The sequence below is a fragment of the Aphelocoma coerulescens genome, chromosome 1A, assembly GCF_041296385.1.
Source record: "Aphelocoma coerulescens isolate FSJ_1873_10779 chromosome 1A, UR_Acoe_1.0, whole genome shotgun sequence".
Lineage (NCBI taxonomy): Eukaryota > Metazoa > Chordata > Aves > Passeriformes > Corvidae > Aphelocoma > Aphelocoma coerulescens.
In genome coordinates this window covers 76,778,626-76,797,784 of record NC_091014.1, presented here as the reverse complement: position 1 = coordinate 76,797,784, position 19,159 = coordinate 76,778,626, and the positions used below count along the sequence as shown (strand labels likewise).

Below are 19,159 nucleotides of genomic sequence, written 5' to 3'. Positions count from 1 at the left end.
CCTTGTTGCCATACAGTGAGTCTGATGCTAAACTCTTAAAGAAATCCATGCATTCCTTAGGATCCCTTTGAAATTCCTTCACTGGTTTGTTTTTCCTGCTTTTAGCCAACACTTTGACCTTGTGGGTACTGCTCACTAATAGCTTGTATGTGGTGGTAGGATGGTGGTAGCACAGTAGCTCACTATGCTCAGAACAAGATTTTGTTCAGCTGTTTCATGTTGTCCTGCATTTCCACCGAGTCATCTTTACCCTAAGTTGGTTTATCTGCAGCTTTTTGTAAGTGTAGGAAAACAAGCTTTTATTTGCACATGCTTTGGCTAGTGTATTAGTTCTCTACATCTTTTTTTTTTTTGCTGTTAAAGCTATCCAGTAGGAAGAGAAAAGAAAAATAAGATTTCTGTACGAAATTAGTGATTTTGTCTACCAGCTTTTTTTTTTTTTTTAAGTTTTAAACGTTTTTTTTAATCAATATACTTGAGGGAAATGCAATTTAACAGCATAGTAAAGAAGATTCATAGAGTGACATGCTCTTAATAAATTCAGTCCCCCAGAATTATTATCTCCTAGTATCTGTCTATGCCCATGTCCATATTCTGACCTTAACTGATGATGATATTTGATGATTGATGGTGGTGATTTGCTGATGATTGGTGGTTAATGATTGTTGATGTTATTTTCAGACTGTTTTCATGGAATGCTTGCATGATTAGTATTTAGAAGAATTATTTATGTTTTGGGATGTGAGAGATTTTAAAGACATTCCGATTTCTTTTTTCTCTGTACTCTCATGAGCAGTTTGTGTATGTTAATATTAAAAATTACACTCTGGATTTTTCATACCAAGCAGAAATGTAAGGATTCAAGAGCCTGAACCCTCAGTTCTCCTTTACCAGTCAGTTAGCCTTTGTTAAGCAGTGGCCAGTATTTGGTTCTTCTGGCTCTAGACAGTTTCATTATTGTAGTACATGTTGAGCATCTTCTACTCTTTGGGAATTCTGGAATCTACAAGTAAGTGATCAAGCAATGGCAGAAGGCTGTTTTGGAGGTTTTTGGGTTTTTTTCATGCTACCTGTATAATAAACTTCTCAGTCCAGGGCTAGCAACACGGTGTCTCTCTCTCATCAGCACTTAGTTAATTCACTTGTAATGGCACACTAAACATGCTGTGTGAAGTACCCAGTTTACAGATCACCCCCTAACAGAAGTTAAGGCTATTTTGGGCTGGTGATTAGTACACAAGACCTTAGAAGGACGTGAAAGCACAACGTGCTCTTCAGAGGTTCCAAACTTTCTACAACATTCTTCTGAAGTACCACACCAAATATTAAAACACAGAAATACTTGAGACAGACTTTTTTCTTTGTTTCTCCCCCCAGAACTTGGCTGGATCTCAAAAGTGTATGTGAATCGACCTGCAGTGGTGAGGCATGCAGAACAAATTAAAAAATGGAAAACTGTGAAAGGTAATTGGCAAGTAAGTGCTCTTCTTATGCATTCTGGTCCTGCATTTTTAAAGCAGTCACTCTCCCTCTGCAGCTGTAATATTGAATTTTTTTCAAGATACATGTAAACTTAAAAGATGTGCTTGTCCATGTCTTATTTTAGTAATTTGTATTTGATGATGATGGGATGGAATAAGGTGACGCATTTATCCAAACAAGTTAAAAACCTTATAACTCATGACTGGCAAAACCGCAAATGGATTTAAGTCATCTTTATTCATGAGTGGATTAAATTGTATATTACTATCCCTCCACATTTATTCTGTTTCCCAGACAGACTTCTCTGCATGCTGCCTTCTTATTTTTTAATTTTAAAGCTGTAAGATATGATCATGGTCCCTGTCAAGTTTGACCTACCTGGATGATTTTTCTTTGCTTAAACATTCTCAACGTGTGCAATTTCATTGCTTAACTAGTTTTTACCTAAAATTCAAAAATCCTGACTGGCTATGGCATTTGGTGGGGAGAAGGATCCCACTAATGTTAGGAGGACTGACTTTTCAGCTGCTGAGATAAGGTAAATGGTTGGTTATTGTCCATCTCACTATAAAAAGACAAACTGTTTCTTCATTCACCAAGCAGCTGTTCTGCAAGCAGTGCTTGGGATGCCTCCCCTCTGCACACTGAACAAGTTGTTTGTGTGCAGCAGTAGCTGAAAACCTGGAAGCAGGAGGAAGGAGATGATGAAGAATCAATCTTAAGAGTAACAGAGTGTAACAGAACAAAGCAAGAATCGTTTAATTACACTTAATCCTTAAAAAAGTTGTTCAAAATAGTTGACATCTGGAGTGGCTGAGGCTGTGTTCGTAATGAGCACCGATCTTGGGATTACAGTTTGATGATAATTTGATGTAGGTGGAAGATCCTACTGGAAGGTGATAGAAGAAAGTTTCCTGCCTGTTTTTCCTTCCTGTGAATTTGTGCTTTGTGTGTTATGATTAAATTTAAAAAATGGAGATAAACGGAGGAAATTTAGACACCAGCTCAGCATTTTTTTAGAGTTCCTTATGCATAAAAAGTTACTTGATACCAAGTTTATCAGTCCAGTGGCTCTGAGCTGGGAAATAGCATCAGTGAGAAGGTCCAGATGGTGTTCCATAACCTTGGCTGTCCTCAGATACTGCAGGTGCAGTAATGTAAAAAGTAACTCTTTTTTGACTGAGGTTGCCATATAAATAACAAAGAGAGAGCCACATGCTTTGATTACAGAGAATCATTGGAAAGAGAGGGATTTAGTGTCACTCCCACAACGCAGCTGGAGGACAGATGTTTATTCCTAACACTTCTCCCCTCTTCTGTGTAGAAACACCAGTACTCGAGTGAGGTTTTACTTTGAAAGGTGTCAGAAGAATCTCTCCTGTGTTTGAACACTGTCACTGCAGGGCAGTCATGTGCTGTTTACTTAACAGAGATGATGTTGAACCTGTACGTGTTGGAATGTAAGGAGCATCACAGATTCAAGTTCTGCAGCCTGTTTCCCAAAATACACATTAGAAAAACCTTCTCTAAAAACCTGACATTTGTACCAGTTCTTGAAACCCCCTGACTACATCTGTCTTGGTGACTTTATGATTCATGTCATAAGAGAGGAGACAAAAATTCCCTCGAACAGAGGATAAAAAAAATCCAAATAAAAGTAACAAAAACCATTTCAAGGGAAAAACCTTTTCAAAGTATTATAGGATGAAAGGAGAAACCAGAAACAATCAGTCAGGCTTAGACTAACAGAGGCCAGTGATGGTTCATTACCCCATTCAGTCACCCCCAAACAGGTTTCCATGTAACATTTACTGCAGGTTCCAGAAGGAGACTCCCATCAGCCAAGTGTGAAAGCTGTGTAGGCTGGCTGGCTGTGGAAGATGTGCAGAGTTAATACCTCCATGTGGAAACAAGCTCTGCTGCCTATGCTGACAAACCGTGTCAGAGAGGGGCTTTATGGACTCAGCTGGACTTTGCCATTGCAAACTCTCGCCCTGTACAAGTGCCCTGTAAGAGAAGTCAGCTTTGAGTGAAGCCATCACTGGAAATGAGCATTTTCTGGAAGACCTTCAACAGATATTTCAAAATAATGTCTTAGGCTCAATTTTTGTTCAGCAAAAAAAAAGCTCATAAAATTTTTAGTTACACTTCTGCTCCATTCTTTGATTAAGAAGTCTTTTAAAATTCTGTAGCATTTCCATCTCAAGAGCGCTTTAACCTTGTTGCTTACCTCTTGCCTTTGGGGGTTTCTTTTGCACCAAAATTACAGATATTTTTTATTCCTGGTTCACACAAAAGAAAGTGGATCCTTTCTGTATCATTAGATACTGCTGAAGACATGAACAAATACCCCCCAACCCTGTCTATCCTAAGCCATTGTTTGCTTATCCTCCGTGTTACATCCTGTCCATGTCCTCATTGTCAGAGTGAGAGCCAGGCTTCTGATTCCTGCATCTTCTAAGGCAGTTTGGCTTTGGATGTGCAAGCAGAACTGCTCCATTCCTTGCTTTGTTCCCTTTGCAGGTGGCTTGGCTGCTGAAAGCTGTCACCTGCATAGACCTCACCACTCTCTCAGGAGATGATACTCCTTCAAATGTTCAAAGGCTGTGCTTTAAAGCAAAGCACCCTATCAGAGAGGATCTGCTCAAAGCCTTGGACATGCATGATAAAGGTATGGTAGGTTTTGGGGTGTGTATTTTGTAGAGAAAACGTCTGCATTTCCTCAGTATTTTCTCGCTTTTTGGAGAGGGCATTGGTCCACTGATTAAAGTCATGTGGACCGAAGGGGAATCAGGCCTCTGATTAAAACCATATACATGAAGTATCAAAGATCAGTCTTTTTTTAAAACTTGGATTTATGAACTCTTCCGACAGTTGAAGTATAAAATATGAGGTCAGTTATCTGAGAGTTTGAGAGAAGAGCCTTTTAGCTAGAAATGCAGTAGGGCTGCATTAACATAAAGACTGCTCAGTTGCTGCTGGGCTCAGTCTGGCTCCACAAGTAAGAGCAGAGCTTGGCAGTGCAGTTTCTCTTGCAGCAATTCGCTGATCAAGCATGTCTTAGCTGTGTGTGTTGGCACTAAACTGTGAGTCTGTTGATAAAAATCTTGGAGTTTAACTCCTGCTAATGCAGGCTTGCTCCCAGGGTCAGGTGAAGGAACATAAGGGAGGAAACAGTATGAGAATTACCTGAACCATTTGAGCAGTATAACAGACATCCCTGGTGTGGTGCTTAAGGTCCTTGTGAGAACACAGGCGTGGGAGGTGAGGACAGTGCTCATGGTAGGGATTGCACTGGAGAAGGTTGAAGTCTCTGTATGAAAAAGGGAACTGTGGCTTTTGCAGGTATCACTGTTGGAGCAGTTTGTGTGTATCCTGCAAGAGTCTCTGATGCTGTGAACACCCTAAAGGCTGTTGGCTGTAACATACCAGTAGCTTCAGGTAAGCTTTATTTGAAAATATCCCATTAAATAATTTGATGTTATAAAATACGTAGAAAAATCCAGAAGTCTGGAGTTGCTTTTGTGTCAGGCAGTAAGGTGAAAAGGGAGTAAGGTGCAAAGGTAACACGTGGAAGGAAGGGAATGGAAGGAGGATTTTCTTCTGGTACAATCTTTAGCTGTTTTTCAACTTCAAGCTTATCAGGAATGCCACGTCTGTTTTGCTGGAAGCTCTTCAAAGAGCTTAAAAATATATCTGTGTTTTTCTCCCCTGGACAGAAGAAATTGAGATAGAGTGTTGGACAAGTATCAGTATACACTAAGCACATGATGATGATGGTAGGAGTTCTAACAAAGGTGTATTTTCCCTATCATGTTTGGCTTTTAAGGGTAATGCTGTGTCAAGGTTTAGCCCAGGCCAGCAACTATGTACCACATGGCCACTGGCTCATACACCCACTTCCAGGATGGGACAAAAGAGAATTGGAAGAGTAAAAGTGAGAAAATTTCTGATCAGAGCAGCTTTTTTGTGCACTCCCAGCCCACTTGCCAAGAAAAGGCCTTGACTCTGTGCTGCCACTACTCTGCAGTTACCAAAACATCCCTGTGGAACCAGCACTGTTTCCTGCACAAATCCAAAACACAGCCCCACACCAGCTCCTATGAGGACAGCTCTGTCCCAGCCAAAACCAGCACATCCCACAGGCTGACTTCAGGGAGGCTGTGTGCAGAGCCAGGGGTTGTTGCCTGCAGAGCAGCCCACAGGTCCAGGACTTTCACTTCCAAATCCAGCGGTGCCAGCTCTTCTCCCGTCACCACACACGACAGACAAGTTCTGAATGTGCGGTAAGCAAGAAGTAGAATCAAAGAATTACTCAGCTGGGAAGGGAGCCCTGGATGTCATCTGATCCAACCTCCTGCTCAAAGCAGGGGCAGACTTTGAAGTTAGATCAGGTGTTTAATGCTAATGTGAGTTTTTTTGTTCGTTTCGTTGTGTAGGGTAAAAATACATCCTAAATGCATTTCTGTGTCAGAGAGAAAGACAATCTCTGACAAAGCCATTATTTTTCCCATTTCCAAAGTTACCTCTGGGTTTTGTACTCAAACATAATAAACATAATCTTAAACAGAACTCATTGAAAGCAATTTTTGCTATACTGTGATTTAACCATTAAACAATATTATTATGATTTAACTCGAGATGCTACTTAAAAGAATTGGAGAAAAGTTTAAAATGTATGTATTGCTTCATGTCTGAATTCACTCCTTGTTTGCTCAATTCTTCTGGAAGCAATAGATACTGTGCTTTTATGGAGGCTGTTCTGGAAAATATTAAGGCACGTGAAAAATCTTTTCTCAAGGTGTACTTACCTTACTGGACGTTGGTTTTTGAGGGTAGAGCTAATACTTGTGGATGAAGAGAGGGTAGGATGAGGTGCCTTTAGATTGTTTGAATCACGGCAGGGATTAAAAAAAAGAATAACTTTCAAACTTTTTGGTGTATTAGAGGTATTTTCAATTTTATGGTCTATTACCACAGGCCTGGGCCCTAGGGTATATCACTGTGTCCTGCAGCCATAGGGAGGAGGAGGAGAAGAAGATCCAGCAGGCAGGAATTGTCCAGCAAGATTTATTCATTTAATTATTTTACAAACTCTTTTAGAGACTTTTTTCTTCATAGTCTAATTGGACAAAGGACCAGCCACCCCTTGGGGGTGATTGGCTAAAATCCTAAAACATCCATTGTCAAAATATTTTTCTACTCTACCATAAACAAGACTTTTCAAGGTTGCAGCTGGCTTGGTTGTTTACCTTCCCTGCTACCTCTTCTGTGAGAGAGAAAAGTCTCTCATGGACTTAGAAAATAGCAAGAAAATCCTTGCTAGCAGCATTTTTGTATCTGCAATAGTCAATTTATAAAACTTCAACACATTTGTAAAACATTTCTTCCTTTTACCTGCACTCATTTCATTCTAGTGGCTGCTGGGTTTCCATCTGGACAAACTCCTCTAGAGGCCAAACTGACTGAAATAAGGCTGGCAGTGGAATATGGGGCCCGAGAGATTGACATTGTCATTAGCAGGAGTCTGGTGCTGACTGGCCAGTGGGAAGGTAAGTAGAAAGTTCCTTTGGCAAGGACCCTAAACCTTTCTATGTGCGTGTGCAGGGTCTGTCTTTGTCTCTTCCCCAAATCTCTCCATCAGTCCTTGAAGAATTTGGTTCCTCCCCTCAGAGTAACTGATAATCTGGGGCTCTGAGCTAAATAAAAACTGTTTAGTTAATTTATGACAAAGGGTTGTGTTTTCTGAGAGGAATGCTGTTGGAAGTTGTTTCAGGCTGGGCAGGCAGAATGACTTTGTGGTTTGAAAATCAAGGTCTGTTCCCTTCGTGCCTTTAGAGGATTTTGTGTATAGCATTAAAAAAAAAACCAGCAAGTAAAAGCCTAATTATTTGAACAGTTTTGCTAGAAAGCCCAAGGGGCTGCTAATGTAGATGATACCTTGTTAAATATACATGTTTCAATTCTTGATGAAAATATGTGTTTTAGTTGTTTTCTTTTTCCTGAAAATTGAGGGTACAAATTGACTATTCGTATCATTATTGATGTTCTGGTGTCTGTAGACTACTACTAATTAGTAAGAACAATAATGCTGAAGATGGTTTTTGCTCTAATTGCCTCCTTAATGTACTGTGAATGGTTTGCCTTAAGTGCTGACAGTGCTCCTATAACTAATCTCCATGTGAAGGTAGAGACATCATTGTCTTGGAATGAATTTTCCATTTAGCTGTGTAATGCAGTGCCATAATATCCTATTTGCTTGGAAGACTTTTTAATGGACCCCTGGTACCTGACTTTATTTAAGGAAATAACAGTCATCATGGTAATAGATCATGTTTTCTGATTTTGGTCTTCCTTCAATTAACAGTTAGAATTGAACCAGAAAACCCACATATTTCTGCATCTGTGTCTTCAGGACTGGTTTCCTTGCTGTAATATCTTGACCTCTTTTGTAGCATTTGCAATCTCCATACTTTTGGTCTTAGTTATATTGCTTGAAGGATTATATGAAGGAGAACTCAGAGGAGAAATACAGGGCTTGGATCCAGAGAGAGAGTTAGTATGGTGACTGAAATGAACTGGACATACATTGTTAGCTTTCTCTGCATGGGAGATGAATGGCTTTTTGTGGTCACAAATTACAAGGGAGGAGTACACAGACATAGCAGTGATGGATGTGATATAAAGGTGTCAGTTTACTAAATAAGTAAATTAAGGATGGCTTTTAATTTGGTGTGCATATTCTTTTATCCAGAGCTGATGTCATGACAAGGTTGAAAGCCCTCCTTATTTTGGCATGGCTTAGATTTTTTTTTTTCACTGATGGCAGAATTAAAATTATTTCCAAATGATTTCTCTATGTTTATTCATTAAAGTGAATCTGTTTGTGACACACATTGACATGATCTTGAAAAAAAGCTCCTTCAGGAACAGAATTTACTTGCCATAGAGATCGTGAGGCCACAGGGTGAAAAATTGCAATATTTAACTTTCCTATTAAAAACAAAAAACTGTTTCATTAGGTGATCTGAATACTTTGGTGAAAATCTAGTATTCTGTCTTCCTGTTTAGCTATAGATATGTTACCTGTGTGATTGGGGATAATACAGAATAATCTATAAAGTACTTCTAAGGAATCTAGAAGAAGAGATGGAGAAGGTTTTTTTTAGGCTAAATCCCTATATTACATAAAATTAAGAAGTCTAGTGCAGTACCTGTGCCTGTGTTCAAGGTGCTTCATCAGCTAAAGCTGCCTTGCAGTTCTATTATAACTTATGCTAACAGTAGTAGTAATAATAATATACTTTTATGGGTATTTTCTTATGCTGACAGTCTTCACAACTTAAGAAGTTACTGAAAAAAAAACCCCTATGTGGTAGAGTGCTTTATCTTACTGTTCATTTTTAGCTTCTCTTGCAGCCTGTGCAATAATTGGGGTCACCACAATAGAATAGTGTTGCTTTGTGATTTGCTTCAAAGGCTTGTTTGGTTATTAAATATTTTAGTGTATGTGCAATTATGTCAAGTTATTTTAAAGCAGTTCTTGAATATTGCTGGAGCTCTCTATGACACTCAGAATGTATTTTCCAAATCTTTGTGAAGTAATTGTTAAGACCTTTTAAATAATGCTGAATATGAAAGCAGCTTTATTGGACAGCTAAATTACATCAGAAAATAACATTAAATGAGATGTAAGTTTATGAATTTACATACCTTTTATAACCTTTTAGCTTTTAAAGCAATACTACTTCAAAGTCGTTTACTCAGCTATTGTCTTGTATTACTTGACAAAGTATGGGTTAAGCTTAAAATTATCAATTTGGATACTTCCTTTAGACACAGATTGTGGAGTCTTTATGTGAGGAGTGATCAAGGTAACCAACAAATTGTTGAAAGAAACTGTATCTATTTATGATTCCTTTTTCCCCCCTGTTGTCAATATTTGCTGTACCTCCTGAAGTTGTGTGGGGTGCAGTAATGTTGGTGCTAATTTCACAGCTTTTAGCAAACACCTGGACATGCTACACTGTCAGTGGCTTCAGGAGCATTGCTATCCCATCATTTGCTCCATGGCAATTGAATTTTCCTGTAAGAAAAGGGAAAACGTTATATTTTAAGAAATTTGAGCATGGCTTCATCCATGATACACATTAGGTATAACCTCACTATGAAAACTGCTTTTCACTTCTGCTGATCTTTCAGATGTGAGTTTAGAGGCTTTGATCAGGGATTGGGACCCTATTTTGTGCTACATACTTCATAAACAGCATGGGCAAAACACACTCCCTGCTCCAGAGGCTTGGAGAAGACTCCACGTGTTGTTCAGGGATGCTGTAGTTGGATTTACCATTCCTGGATGTGCAGACTGCCTTGGGATCTCCAAGCCTGGCTGCACAATTTCTGTCTCGTGTTGTCAGCAGCACCTCAGGCTCCTGAAGCCAGGCTCTGTTTCCAGCTCCACGCGAGTCACTGGAGCCTGGAGTTGCACATATGTGCCTGAGAGCAGAACTGGGGGAGCAGTGTTGTGCTGATAGCCTTGTGCTTGTCATTTTGTTAACAAACCTGCCATTAACATGCCAGACAGAAGGGGCTCCAGCTCATTCTCCACTTTCCCATCACAATTACCTTGATCTTTTGGGCTAACAGAAACCGAAACATCTTCTCATCACAACTCCTACCCCTAACATCAGTCACTGTGACTGACTAGATAAAAACACCAAAAAATTGAGGTTTTTTTAAAAAAAGTGATTTTATCACCACATTTATGAAGAAGAGCTATTTCATAAAAAAACTAAGCAGTGTGGTTTTTTCCTCCTTTAATATTTTCATTTCCTTTGTAGGAGATACAGATTATCCCCTTTATTTTGTGATTTTTAGGACTAATGTATTATACCAAAGAAACAGACCATTAGACAATCTAGTCCAGATTATGGCCAGCAGAAATTTTCAGGGATGTTTGCTTGGGAAATGGATATGGGGAAGGAACCTTTTCTTTGATGTATTTAACAGCTGCTAAAATTCAATATAATGTACTAAATATTTACAGTGTTAGGAAAGCTACAAAAAAAGCTTCCAACTCTTGTGTTTTGTAACAGTGAAATTAAAACCACAGCTATGAAAGCATTTTTTTTTCCCCTAAAAAATCTGAATTCTTCTGACTTCTGTAAATGCATGCAGTAAAAGCAGATCTAAAGTTCATTAAAGCTGTCAGGTATCTCAAGTGATGCAAAGTAGAAGAGTTCTTATGTCACATCCATTTTAACAGCTAAGTCAGTAGAGCTATTGCACACTATATTAATGAGCACCAAGTATATTCTATGTAGATTGGCTTGCTTTGGGGATTTTTTTGTGGGTTTATTGGTTTGGGTTTTCTTGGGTTTTTTTGCTTTTTGGTGTTTTTCCCCTGGCTTAAGATTTAGACTGCTTTTAGAAGGGATAATATTGGTGCTTTGTTCGAGGTGCTGCAGAGTACTGGCCATTTGCTTTGAGAGCTTTTTCTTTTTTTTTTTTCCCTTTGTTTTATGAGTCAAAAAGAAAATCTCTTGCAACCTCTTCATGGTGTTCTTAGCTCCCAGTTGAAAATATGCCTGCAGGGTTTCCTGTGATAGAGTTTTTTGACCAAAATCTTTGTGCCAGTGCTGCTAACCAGAGAAGCTGTGTCTGCTGTGGCAGCTGCTGGTGTTCTGCCCAGGTCACAGATATTCCTGGATTTGTAGCATCCAGCTTTGATCCTATTGCTCTTCAGCTTGAGGGAACTGAGTTGTTAAGTGTTGGACTTTCTGGCAGCACAGGCTGTCCCACAGGAAGCCCAGGACTCCTTGAAACACTGAGTACATTTTCAACTGAGATTAACTCTACCCACACTACAGACATTTGCCCAAGAGTTTCAGGATAATCCCATTATTTGTGCCTTGATTTAAATCTGACTGAGGACTGAAACTTCTCTTTTTATTTTTGAAAGGAGTAGGAGTTTTTACACTTGTTCTGTATCAAAGCAGTTCCAGCTTGCATGGGGAATGAGATGCTTTGCTTAATTTGCTGTCCCAGATGTAGTTGCATTTCTATCTGTACTTTTACTGTGGGGTTGAAAAGGCCCTATGAATGTCAGCTATTGTCTGCAATAATTGGTCTCTGAATAAAGAACAGCATTTCTTACCTACACACCTGCCCCATTAAAGTGTGCCCACTTCTCCTCCACCTCATCTAACCTGATAGACACGGATGATTGAGGATCCTGAGTTGTTCCTGTCCGTGGGATGATGTGTGCTGGCAGGTAGTGAGCCTGTTCAAACCAGCTTGATGCTAATTGCATGTGAAAGTACCTTCCAACTACAGGCAGGGTGCTGAAGCTGCAGTGCCAGGGAACAACAGCTGTGAGGATGTAATTTCTTTTCATGGAATCCAACCTAAATGTACATTTTGTTGATTTTATTTTGACACATTTGGTGGTGTATCTCAAAGGTAGGGAAAACTTTCTCCTCTTGTTACTGAAACTAGAAAAACAAGAAAGCTGCTTTCTCTGGGTTTTCAAAAGCTTCAGGAAAGAGTCGCTCCACAAAAAGAGATTTCATTTGGATCTAACATGAGCAGGGTTATTAAATGCACAAAAAGATAGCACAGGTCCTTTGTGTTTCCTTTTTGAGCCTTGACTTGATGTAGGTTTCTGGAGCATCATCAATTGATCAATAAAACATGTTAGACTGCATGCTAGTACTGATTAATTCACACCTTTGGTACACAGCAAGAAACAAGGTGAAGCCTGGTGCCTATAAAGGGACTTGCTAAGTGCATTAGCCAGTTGTGTGCTAATGTGTGCAGCATGTCTCAGAAGGCCATGCCAGCAATTCCAGCCCTGGACACCCTGGTGTGCTGATGGCATCAGTTGGATGTGGGCCCTACCACAGCTGGCAAACCCTGCTCGACCCTTCCAGGTCTCACTTAAGGGCAGAGAGGAAAAGAAGTCTCATATTGCTGAAAGAAATGAGTCTTTATAGTCTGGGCTGTTTTAGCAGGACCTATTTAAAGCTGTATTCTAGCCCTCTTCTCTGTCAAAGAACTTTTTGATTATGTGTTCGTGAAAAGGACCCTCTTGCAGAGCATCCTGTTTGTTTCTTCTGCAACTTTGTTTTTTAAATTCACAATCCAGAAATGGTGACTGTGCACTGTAAGACCTGCTTTTCTCCTCACACTGGAGCAATCTTAAACATCCCCAAGCAGCCAACTTCTGACAGCAGTGCTTCATTAATTTCTAGCTCTTTTAGCCTCCCTGTGTTTAAACTTTTGTGGGAGCGCTGCTGAATTTTACCAGGAAGGATGGGAGGTTTTTGCTGACCAGGTGCACAGGAAGACGTAACTATCTCTGAGTACTGATTCAATGTACTACCATATTTACTGCTGGAAAAGCTGGTTTAAGACCAATCTTTACTACCATAGCATTTTTTACTCCTGATGTATTCATGGGTATTTGCTACACTGCTCACATTTGTAGTTTTGAGAGAACAGACATTAATAGCTATTAGGTAAAGTCTGAAACTGCACGGCGTTGCTAATTACCTCCAGTCATGTAATTTATTGAACTTACAAAACTTAAGTTCTTGAGTGCTACGACTAATTATAAGATTGGAAATTAATCCAGAAGTGGAAATTACAGCCATGCTTGAAAATATCTCTCAGGCAACTTTGATCATTTCCACATGCTTTTATCCCCAGGTCTCTACGAGGAGATCCGTCTGTGCCGTGCGGCCTGTGGAGAAGCTCACATGAAAACCATCTTGGCTACTGGTGAACTGGGGTCCCTTGCTAATGTCTACAAAGCCAGTATGATAGCTATGATGGCAGGTAAATGCACCTGGTTTTCCTTTTAAGCTAAGAATGCCTTTGCTCTATTATTTATGAGGCTTAAAAGTTTCTAGTCGTGGAAGTTTGGTTTTGTCGATAGTAGAAAAAACTTGCGTAGCAATTACTGAAGTTGCAGGTGGAGTCATGAAGTGTCAGTCATTTTGCATAACCTACAAAAGCTGCATGAAATGTTAAGTAACAAATTGCTGAATGGCAAGGGTTGTAGGAACAAGTAAAATTCGTTGTCAAACATCTGATTTGATCAGAATATTTAACAGAGACATTTGGGGCAGACGTACTTATGGAAGCAATTGTGGTGCCCTACAGAAATGTTGTAGGTAGATGGCTCACAAGCTTGTTTTAAGTGCAAGGGGCACTTCCCTGTGAAGATTCATGCCAACAGCTCTCATTTTTGGTTTGTGATCACTTCTTCTAACCACTTCAGAGAATGCAGCTCAGGGAACCAACCTTCCAGTGAACAGGGCAGAGTTTCCAGGGGCTCTGTGTGCTTTGTAGGTGTGACTTTTTTGCACAGCTTAGCACCCATTTGAGCCCAGATTTTCAGCAGTATATTCTCTCTCTGCAGCTTTGGGGCTGTGCTGGTACAATTTCTCCTAGTTTAACCAGGATTTTAGTTCCGTGTTTTAGTGCTGTGTTGGAGATGCAAACTTGGAATTGGCTTCAAGGCACTTGCTTTTCCCACTGTGCTTGAAAGAGGGTTCCTCAGGTTTATTTCTAGAAGTGTAAAGATATGGTAAGAACCACTTGGGTTAGTCTGTTTTCTAAACTTCTCCTCACTTTTGGGGTTGATTTTTTTTTTTCAACTTTTTTTTTTTTCTTCAGACTTGAAATTCTTACTTTAAAGTAAGAACTTACTTGAAATTCTTGCTTTAAAGCAAGAAAAACGTCATCAAGTGTCTTGGCAGTATTTAAATAAATATTCAGCTTGCTGCTGACCTCACTGTCTCTGTACACAATTCTGTGCTTATCTGATTCAAGTGGAATGGAGATTCCAGGCTTGTAACAAGCCTACCTACAATGTCAATTAGTATCATTAGACATAGAGGATCAGTATTATGCCACTAAATATTGCTTTTAATTAGAAGAGGTGTAAGAAATACACATTTCCTGTTATTTAAACTTATGCACTAATCATTATGATCACTTTTTGTACCACTGAGTAGTGAAAAATTCAGCTTGTAAAGCATTTTACCATTTTCAGAATTTTGCTGGTGTAGTTTTTTTGAAATACAGCAGATGGCTCTATTGTTAATGATTTTCCTTGCCTAGTTATTCATTTTACAAGATACTTATCCATCTGAATATATCCAGTAATTTCCTTATTTCAGTCTTTTGCTTTTTCTTTGTGGTTAGGCATAAAAATAAGAATTATTTGTTCTCTACATACATGCAGTGAGGGCCAGGTTTTCAGACTCCAACTCGTCAGAACTGCTGAGAGCCTCCAAATTCCAGCTGAATTTTTGTTTTGTTTGTATATTTGTATCATTTTGGGGAGGAAGTCAATCCATAGTATAGTGGATTCAATGCAACACTGGCTTTAGAAGTTTTTGCTGCCTCTGACCAGTTGCTCCTGTCCTTTACAGCAACATACAGCTCCTTCAGCTGTGCTGTTAGAAGTGCTTCCCATACTTCATTGTAAGCTGAGTTTTCAAAGAGTTACAGTTGAAAATTATTCCAAAAAAAGGGTTAACTAGTTTGCTATGTGGTTTTTGATTGGTTGGCAGTGTTTTAGGGGGTTTTTTTTAATGGTCACAACCTCAATAATCTGGTTTCCAGCCTTGCTTTGCATGCAGTTGTATCAGTGCAACTGAGGATGTGGTGTGCAGTCCTTAAACTGCTCTCACTTCACTATCCATGATGTCAGCCACGTGGGGAGCACAGAATCCTGGGGTTACAGATGTTTGCATTGCCTTGCTGAGCATGCACACATTCACCAAGGTCCTGAAGCACAAAACTTGTTGTCTTTATATATATCTACACAAGGACCTGTGTAAAGAACAGGGAAAAGTGATGTATGTTCTTCTGCAGCTCTCCTAATATATGGGTTTCAAAAATTTTTTTCATAGGTCATTAAACAATTAGTCAAATAAATTGTATGTCGAGATACTGACTAATGTAAACATTGAATTTAAAGGGAACGAGTTAGTGCTAAAACAAACCAACTTCTAAAGTCTGTAGCACAAAAAATCCTGCAAGAAGTAGCAGAAGCCTGTGGAAGCAATAAGGTCTCTGATGAGCAGGGGAAAATTAAAAGGCATTAAATAAATGAGAAGAAATGGTTTTAGATCCTTTGATGCTGTTGATCCCAACAGTTTTGCAACAACAGAGGTGTTGCAGCCAGCATATTGTATCTATAATTTGCCTCTGAGTCGGTGGCTCCTGACTGCTGTTGCCTCTGAAATAATTCTCCATGGCTACTTTTTCTTCCTTCTCTAGTGAAGTCCGTAAGGACGACAACATCAGACTGGGAGGAGGCACACAGTTATCTTAAATTCTTTTAACCATGCCTTTACCAACTGACTGACATGCCATAAATTCTTCGGGAATGTTTAAGAAGCTGTTTCTGAGTGAAAGAGGCTGACATCCCTCTAAGGACAGTGACTCACCTGGCAAGAATAACCTCTGCAGTGCTGAGGAGGACATGCTGGCAGGGAGCATTACACAGCAGTGGCTCTGTCCCACTGCCAAAGGAGCAGTTTTTGGAAAGCTGACCAGGACAAATGCCTAGCACTGAATCAGGGAATTTTGGGTCTTTGGTTTAGAGCATCCACTGCCATTTCTTGTGCTTCTTCAAGTCCTCATGCAGGTTTGAGTGCATGAGCTTCTCAAGAAAACTGACTGCATTTGTGACTCTGCTTTGGGACAGAGAGTACAGTGATTAGTGGTGTTCAGTGTCTGGTGTATCCTTGTGTGAGTCACATCCATTTCTACAGGAGACACTCAAGTCTGTGCCTAAGTAGTCTCTTGGAATAAACAGTCCTAAGGAACAGAGATGGGTGCCTGACTCTCCCATGCTAGTTGTTACTATTGTGGATTTCTTCATCTTTAAAGAGTTCTTGTACATAGAGTGAAAGGTGGACATTTTTTAACTTCTGTTTCTTGACAAAGATATCAGAAACAGCCAAGGAAGGCAGACCAGGAAGGGAAGGATGAACTTGCCGTGGGAAAGGAATACTTCAGTAAAGCTGTTGATGACTTAATTGCATATTTTGCTCAGATGTAGGATTTTTATTCTGGAAAACTGTATTACCTTATTACAAAGTCTTTACTGTACTGTGTAACAATTCATAATCATTAAGACATGCAGACTAGGAAAGAGGTGGAGGAAGTGATTAAGTAAAAGTACTTTAAAAGTGAAAACTTGATCTGTGTCATTTTGACTGTGAAAACTGCTCCTTTTATGCCACACTTTGGGAAGCTAAGGAAGCACAGCAGTGACATGTGAAAGATACTTGTTGTCTTTATATATATCTAAACAAGGACCTGTGTAAAGAACAGGGAAAAGTGATGTATGTTCTTCTGCAGCTCTCCTAATGTATGGGTTTCAAAAAATTTTTTCATATGTCATTAAACAATTAGTCAAATAAATTGTATGTCGAGATACTGACTAATGTAAACATTGAATTTAAAGGGAATGAGTTAGTGCTAAAACAAACCAACTTCTAAAGTCTGTAGCACAAAAAATCCTGCAAGAAGTAGCAGAAGCCTGTGGAAGCAATAAGGTCTCTGATGAGCAGGGGAAAATTAAAAGGCATTAAATAAGTGAGAAGAAATGGTTTTAGATCCTTTGATGCTGTTGATCCCAAAGTGAACAGAAGTAACATAGCCAAACAGCAAGGAAAAGCTTTGTGTTGCAGCTCACAGGAGAGAGAGAGAGAGAGAGAGGGTTTGGAACGTTGCAAAATAATGCCAGTCTGCACAAAGCTTTTACCTCAGCTCTAAATAAAGTTTTTATACTGGGGTTAATGTAAGGGAAGACAAACTCTAAGATGCCAATAGCTGTTGTTGTTCTGAGCACTTTCTTGCAAAGATTTTTTCTGAGCAGGGTTATGTGGTGTGGCTGTAAACATGCTAGCAGTCATCTGAGTGCAAGGGCTGACTTCCTCCTGCTGGATATGGACCACCACAAACCAAAACTTCTCCCAAGTGACTGTTCCATGAAAAATGAGAGACCAAGGAAACCAAACTAGCAAAATTGACTGAAAAGCAAGGCATGCTTTGCTCACATGCAGCTAACGTAGGAAACAAGACTACTGAATAAGTAATAATACTTGGCAGTTAGTATTTTATGTCTTTAAAGCACATACTGACCTTAGCAGAGTAAATCTTAAAATTACCTTGTGAAATATGAGACAAAGATAGTAAGAGACAAAAGTCAAACTGAGATCAGTTGTGAGTTTCTGGCTTTAAGTCTTGTGCTCACCCCAAAAGTCAGGGGTTCCTCATCAGTAGCATGTGAGTTGTATTATGTGTTGGTTTAATTATGTGTCTGCAAGTTCAGCTGTATTTTGATACTAAGTCAGTCAGTTACTAGAGCCCAGAGCATTTCCAAATGAAAGGCAAGCCAAGGGAGGAGGCTTGGTAACACAGATGAAACAAAATTTCGATTTGTCTCTTGTTTTACTTGCCTGAAATACAACCAACTGTACTGAGTTGACGGTGTTTCTGTAAAGGGTACACTCTACCTGTAAAACATCCATCAGAAATCAGGGGCAACATGTGTCTGTCTTCTTCTGGAAGCAGCTCCTGTCTGTGGGTGTGAGCTGTCTCTGAATACTCTCCAGGGTGACAGGCCATGTTAAGCTCTGGTCTGCAGGTCCAGTATGGGGCTGGGGGCAAGTCAGTGAGTCCTTACTCTTAGGAGTGTGTGGGGTAAGTACTTAGTGACTGGTGACTAAGGCTTTCTTGGTCACTGTCCTGAATGCAGAAGTGGTTGCAGTTGGCTGCTTAAGGGGCTTATCAGGACAGTGACTGTTGCTGTGGAATTATGTTGGGAGTTGATCACTTCCCTGTCTGCTGCAGCAGATGTCCTGCATTCTGCATAGTCTGTGGTTGTTCTGCATCTTCAAAGCTCTAGTTAACATCACTGAAAGTTTAGTGCAAAGAACAAGCTCAAAACACACTGCGGAAAACCGAGGTGCAGTGTGACAGTCTGTCTCAAATGTTTGAATGGTATCATGGACTAAGAAAGTTTTTGAATTAGCAGTAAGATCAAAAGATGGAGTATCTTTAAATACAATCAGCCTAAAAGAGGTTGGTACAGAACCAAGTGACTTCATTTGTTCAGGTACAGAATGGGGAGAAATGAAAAAGCTGGCAGTATGAAAATGCAGATAACAGCATGTTCAGTAAGGCACTACAAGGATGCTCCCTTAAATGAGGTAATTGCCTACAAGCTTAACAGTGATACTGCAGCTAATCACTGGAAATAATGTAGGCGTGATAGATAAGCTTGGAGTTGAAAAGTTCCAACAATGCAATCACAATATCCTCAGGTTTGAATTACTGATGAGAGGCCGTACAAAGACTAGTAGCAAAAAAAAAAAAAAAAAAAAAAAAAAAAGTGGGGCTTGAGTAAAGCAGACCTTGAAGGAATGTGAAATGAGACTTAAAAATCTGTCTGGAACTCGGTAATATATGTGTAGGGAATCAGAAGTGAAGGAGTGGAAACTGATTGAGACAGGCTAGGGCAGGCTCTCATGAAAAGTCTTTCCAGTTGAGTCAACAGAACCCTGCATGGGTAAAGTAGAGGGCAGAAGTAATACTTAAGAGAAACAAAGATGTTGGGGGAAAAATAAAGATACAAAGAGTCTGTGAA

General features: G+C 39.7%; 1 protein-coding gene across 2 annotated transcripts in view; it reads left to right on the top strand.

Annotated features, from left to right (window-relative positions):
• The window catches only part of DERA (deoxyribose-phosphate aldolase), a 47,944-nt gene that overhangs the window by 6,616 nt on the left and 22,169 nt on the right, over positions 1 to 19,159 (top strand). The window contains exons 2-7 of one of the 2 annotated variants that reach the window (XM_069003566.1): positions 1,378 to 1,475; positions 4,006 to 4,153; positions 4,828 to 4,923; positions 6,900 to 7,034; positions 13,192 to 13,320; positions 15,778 to 17,084. In XM_069003566.1, the coding sequence (XP_068859667.1) occupies positions 1,378 to 1,475; positions 4,006 to 4,153; positions 4,828 to 4,923; positions 6,900 to 7,034; positions 13,192 to 13,320; positions 15,778 to 15,842 (671 nt within the window). In that variant the 3' untranslated portion in view covers positions 15,843 to 17,084. Of the gene's footprint in view, positions 1 to 1,377; positions 1,476 to 4,005; positions 4,154 to 4,827; positions 4,924 to 6,899; positions 7,035 to 13,191; positions 13,321 to 15,777; positions 17,085 to 19,159 lie in introns of those variants that run through there. The other variant, XM_069003565.1, reaches the window with a different exon arrangement.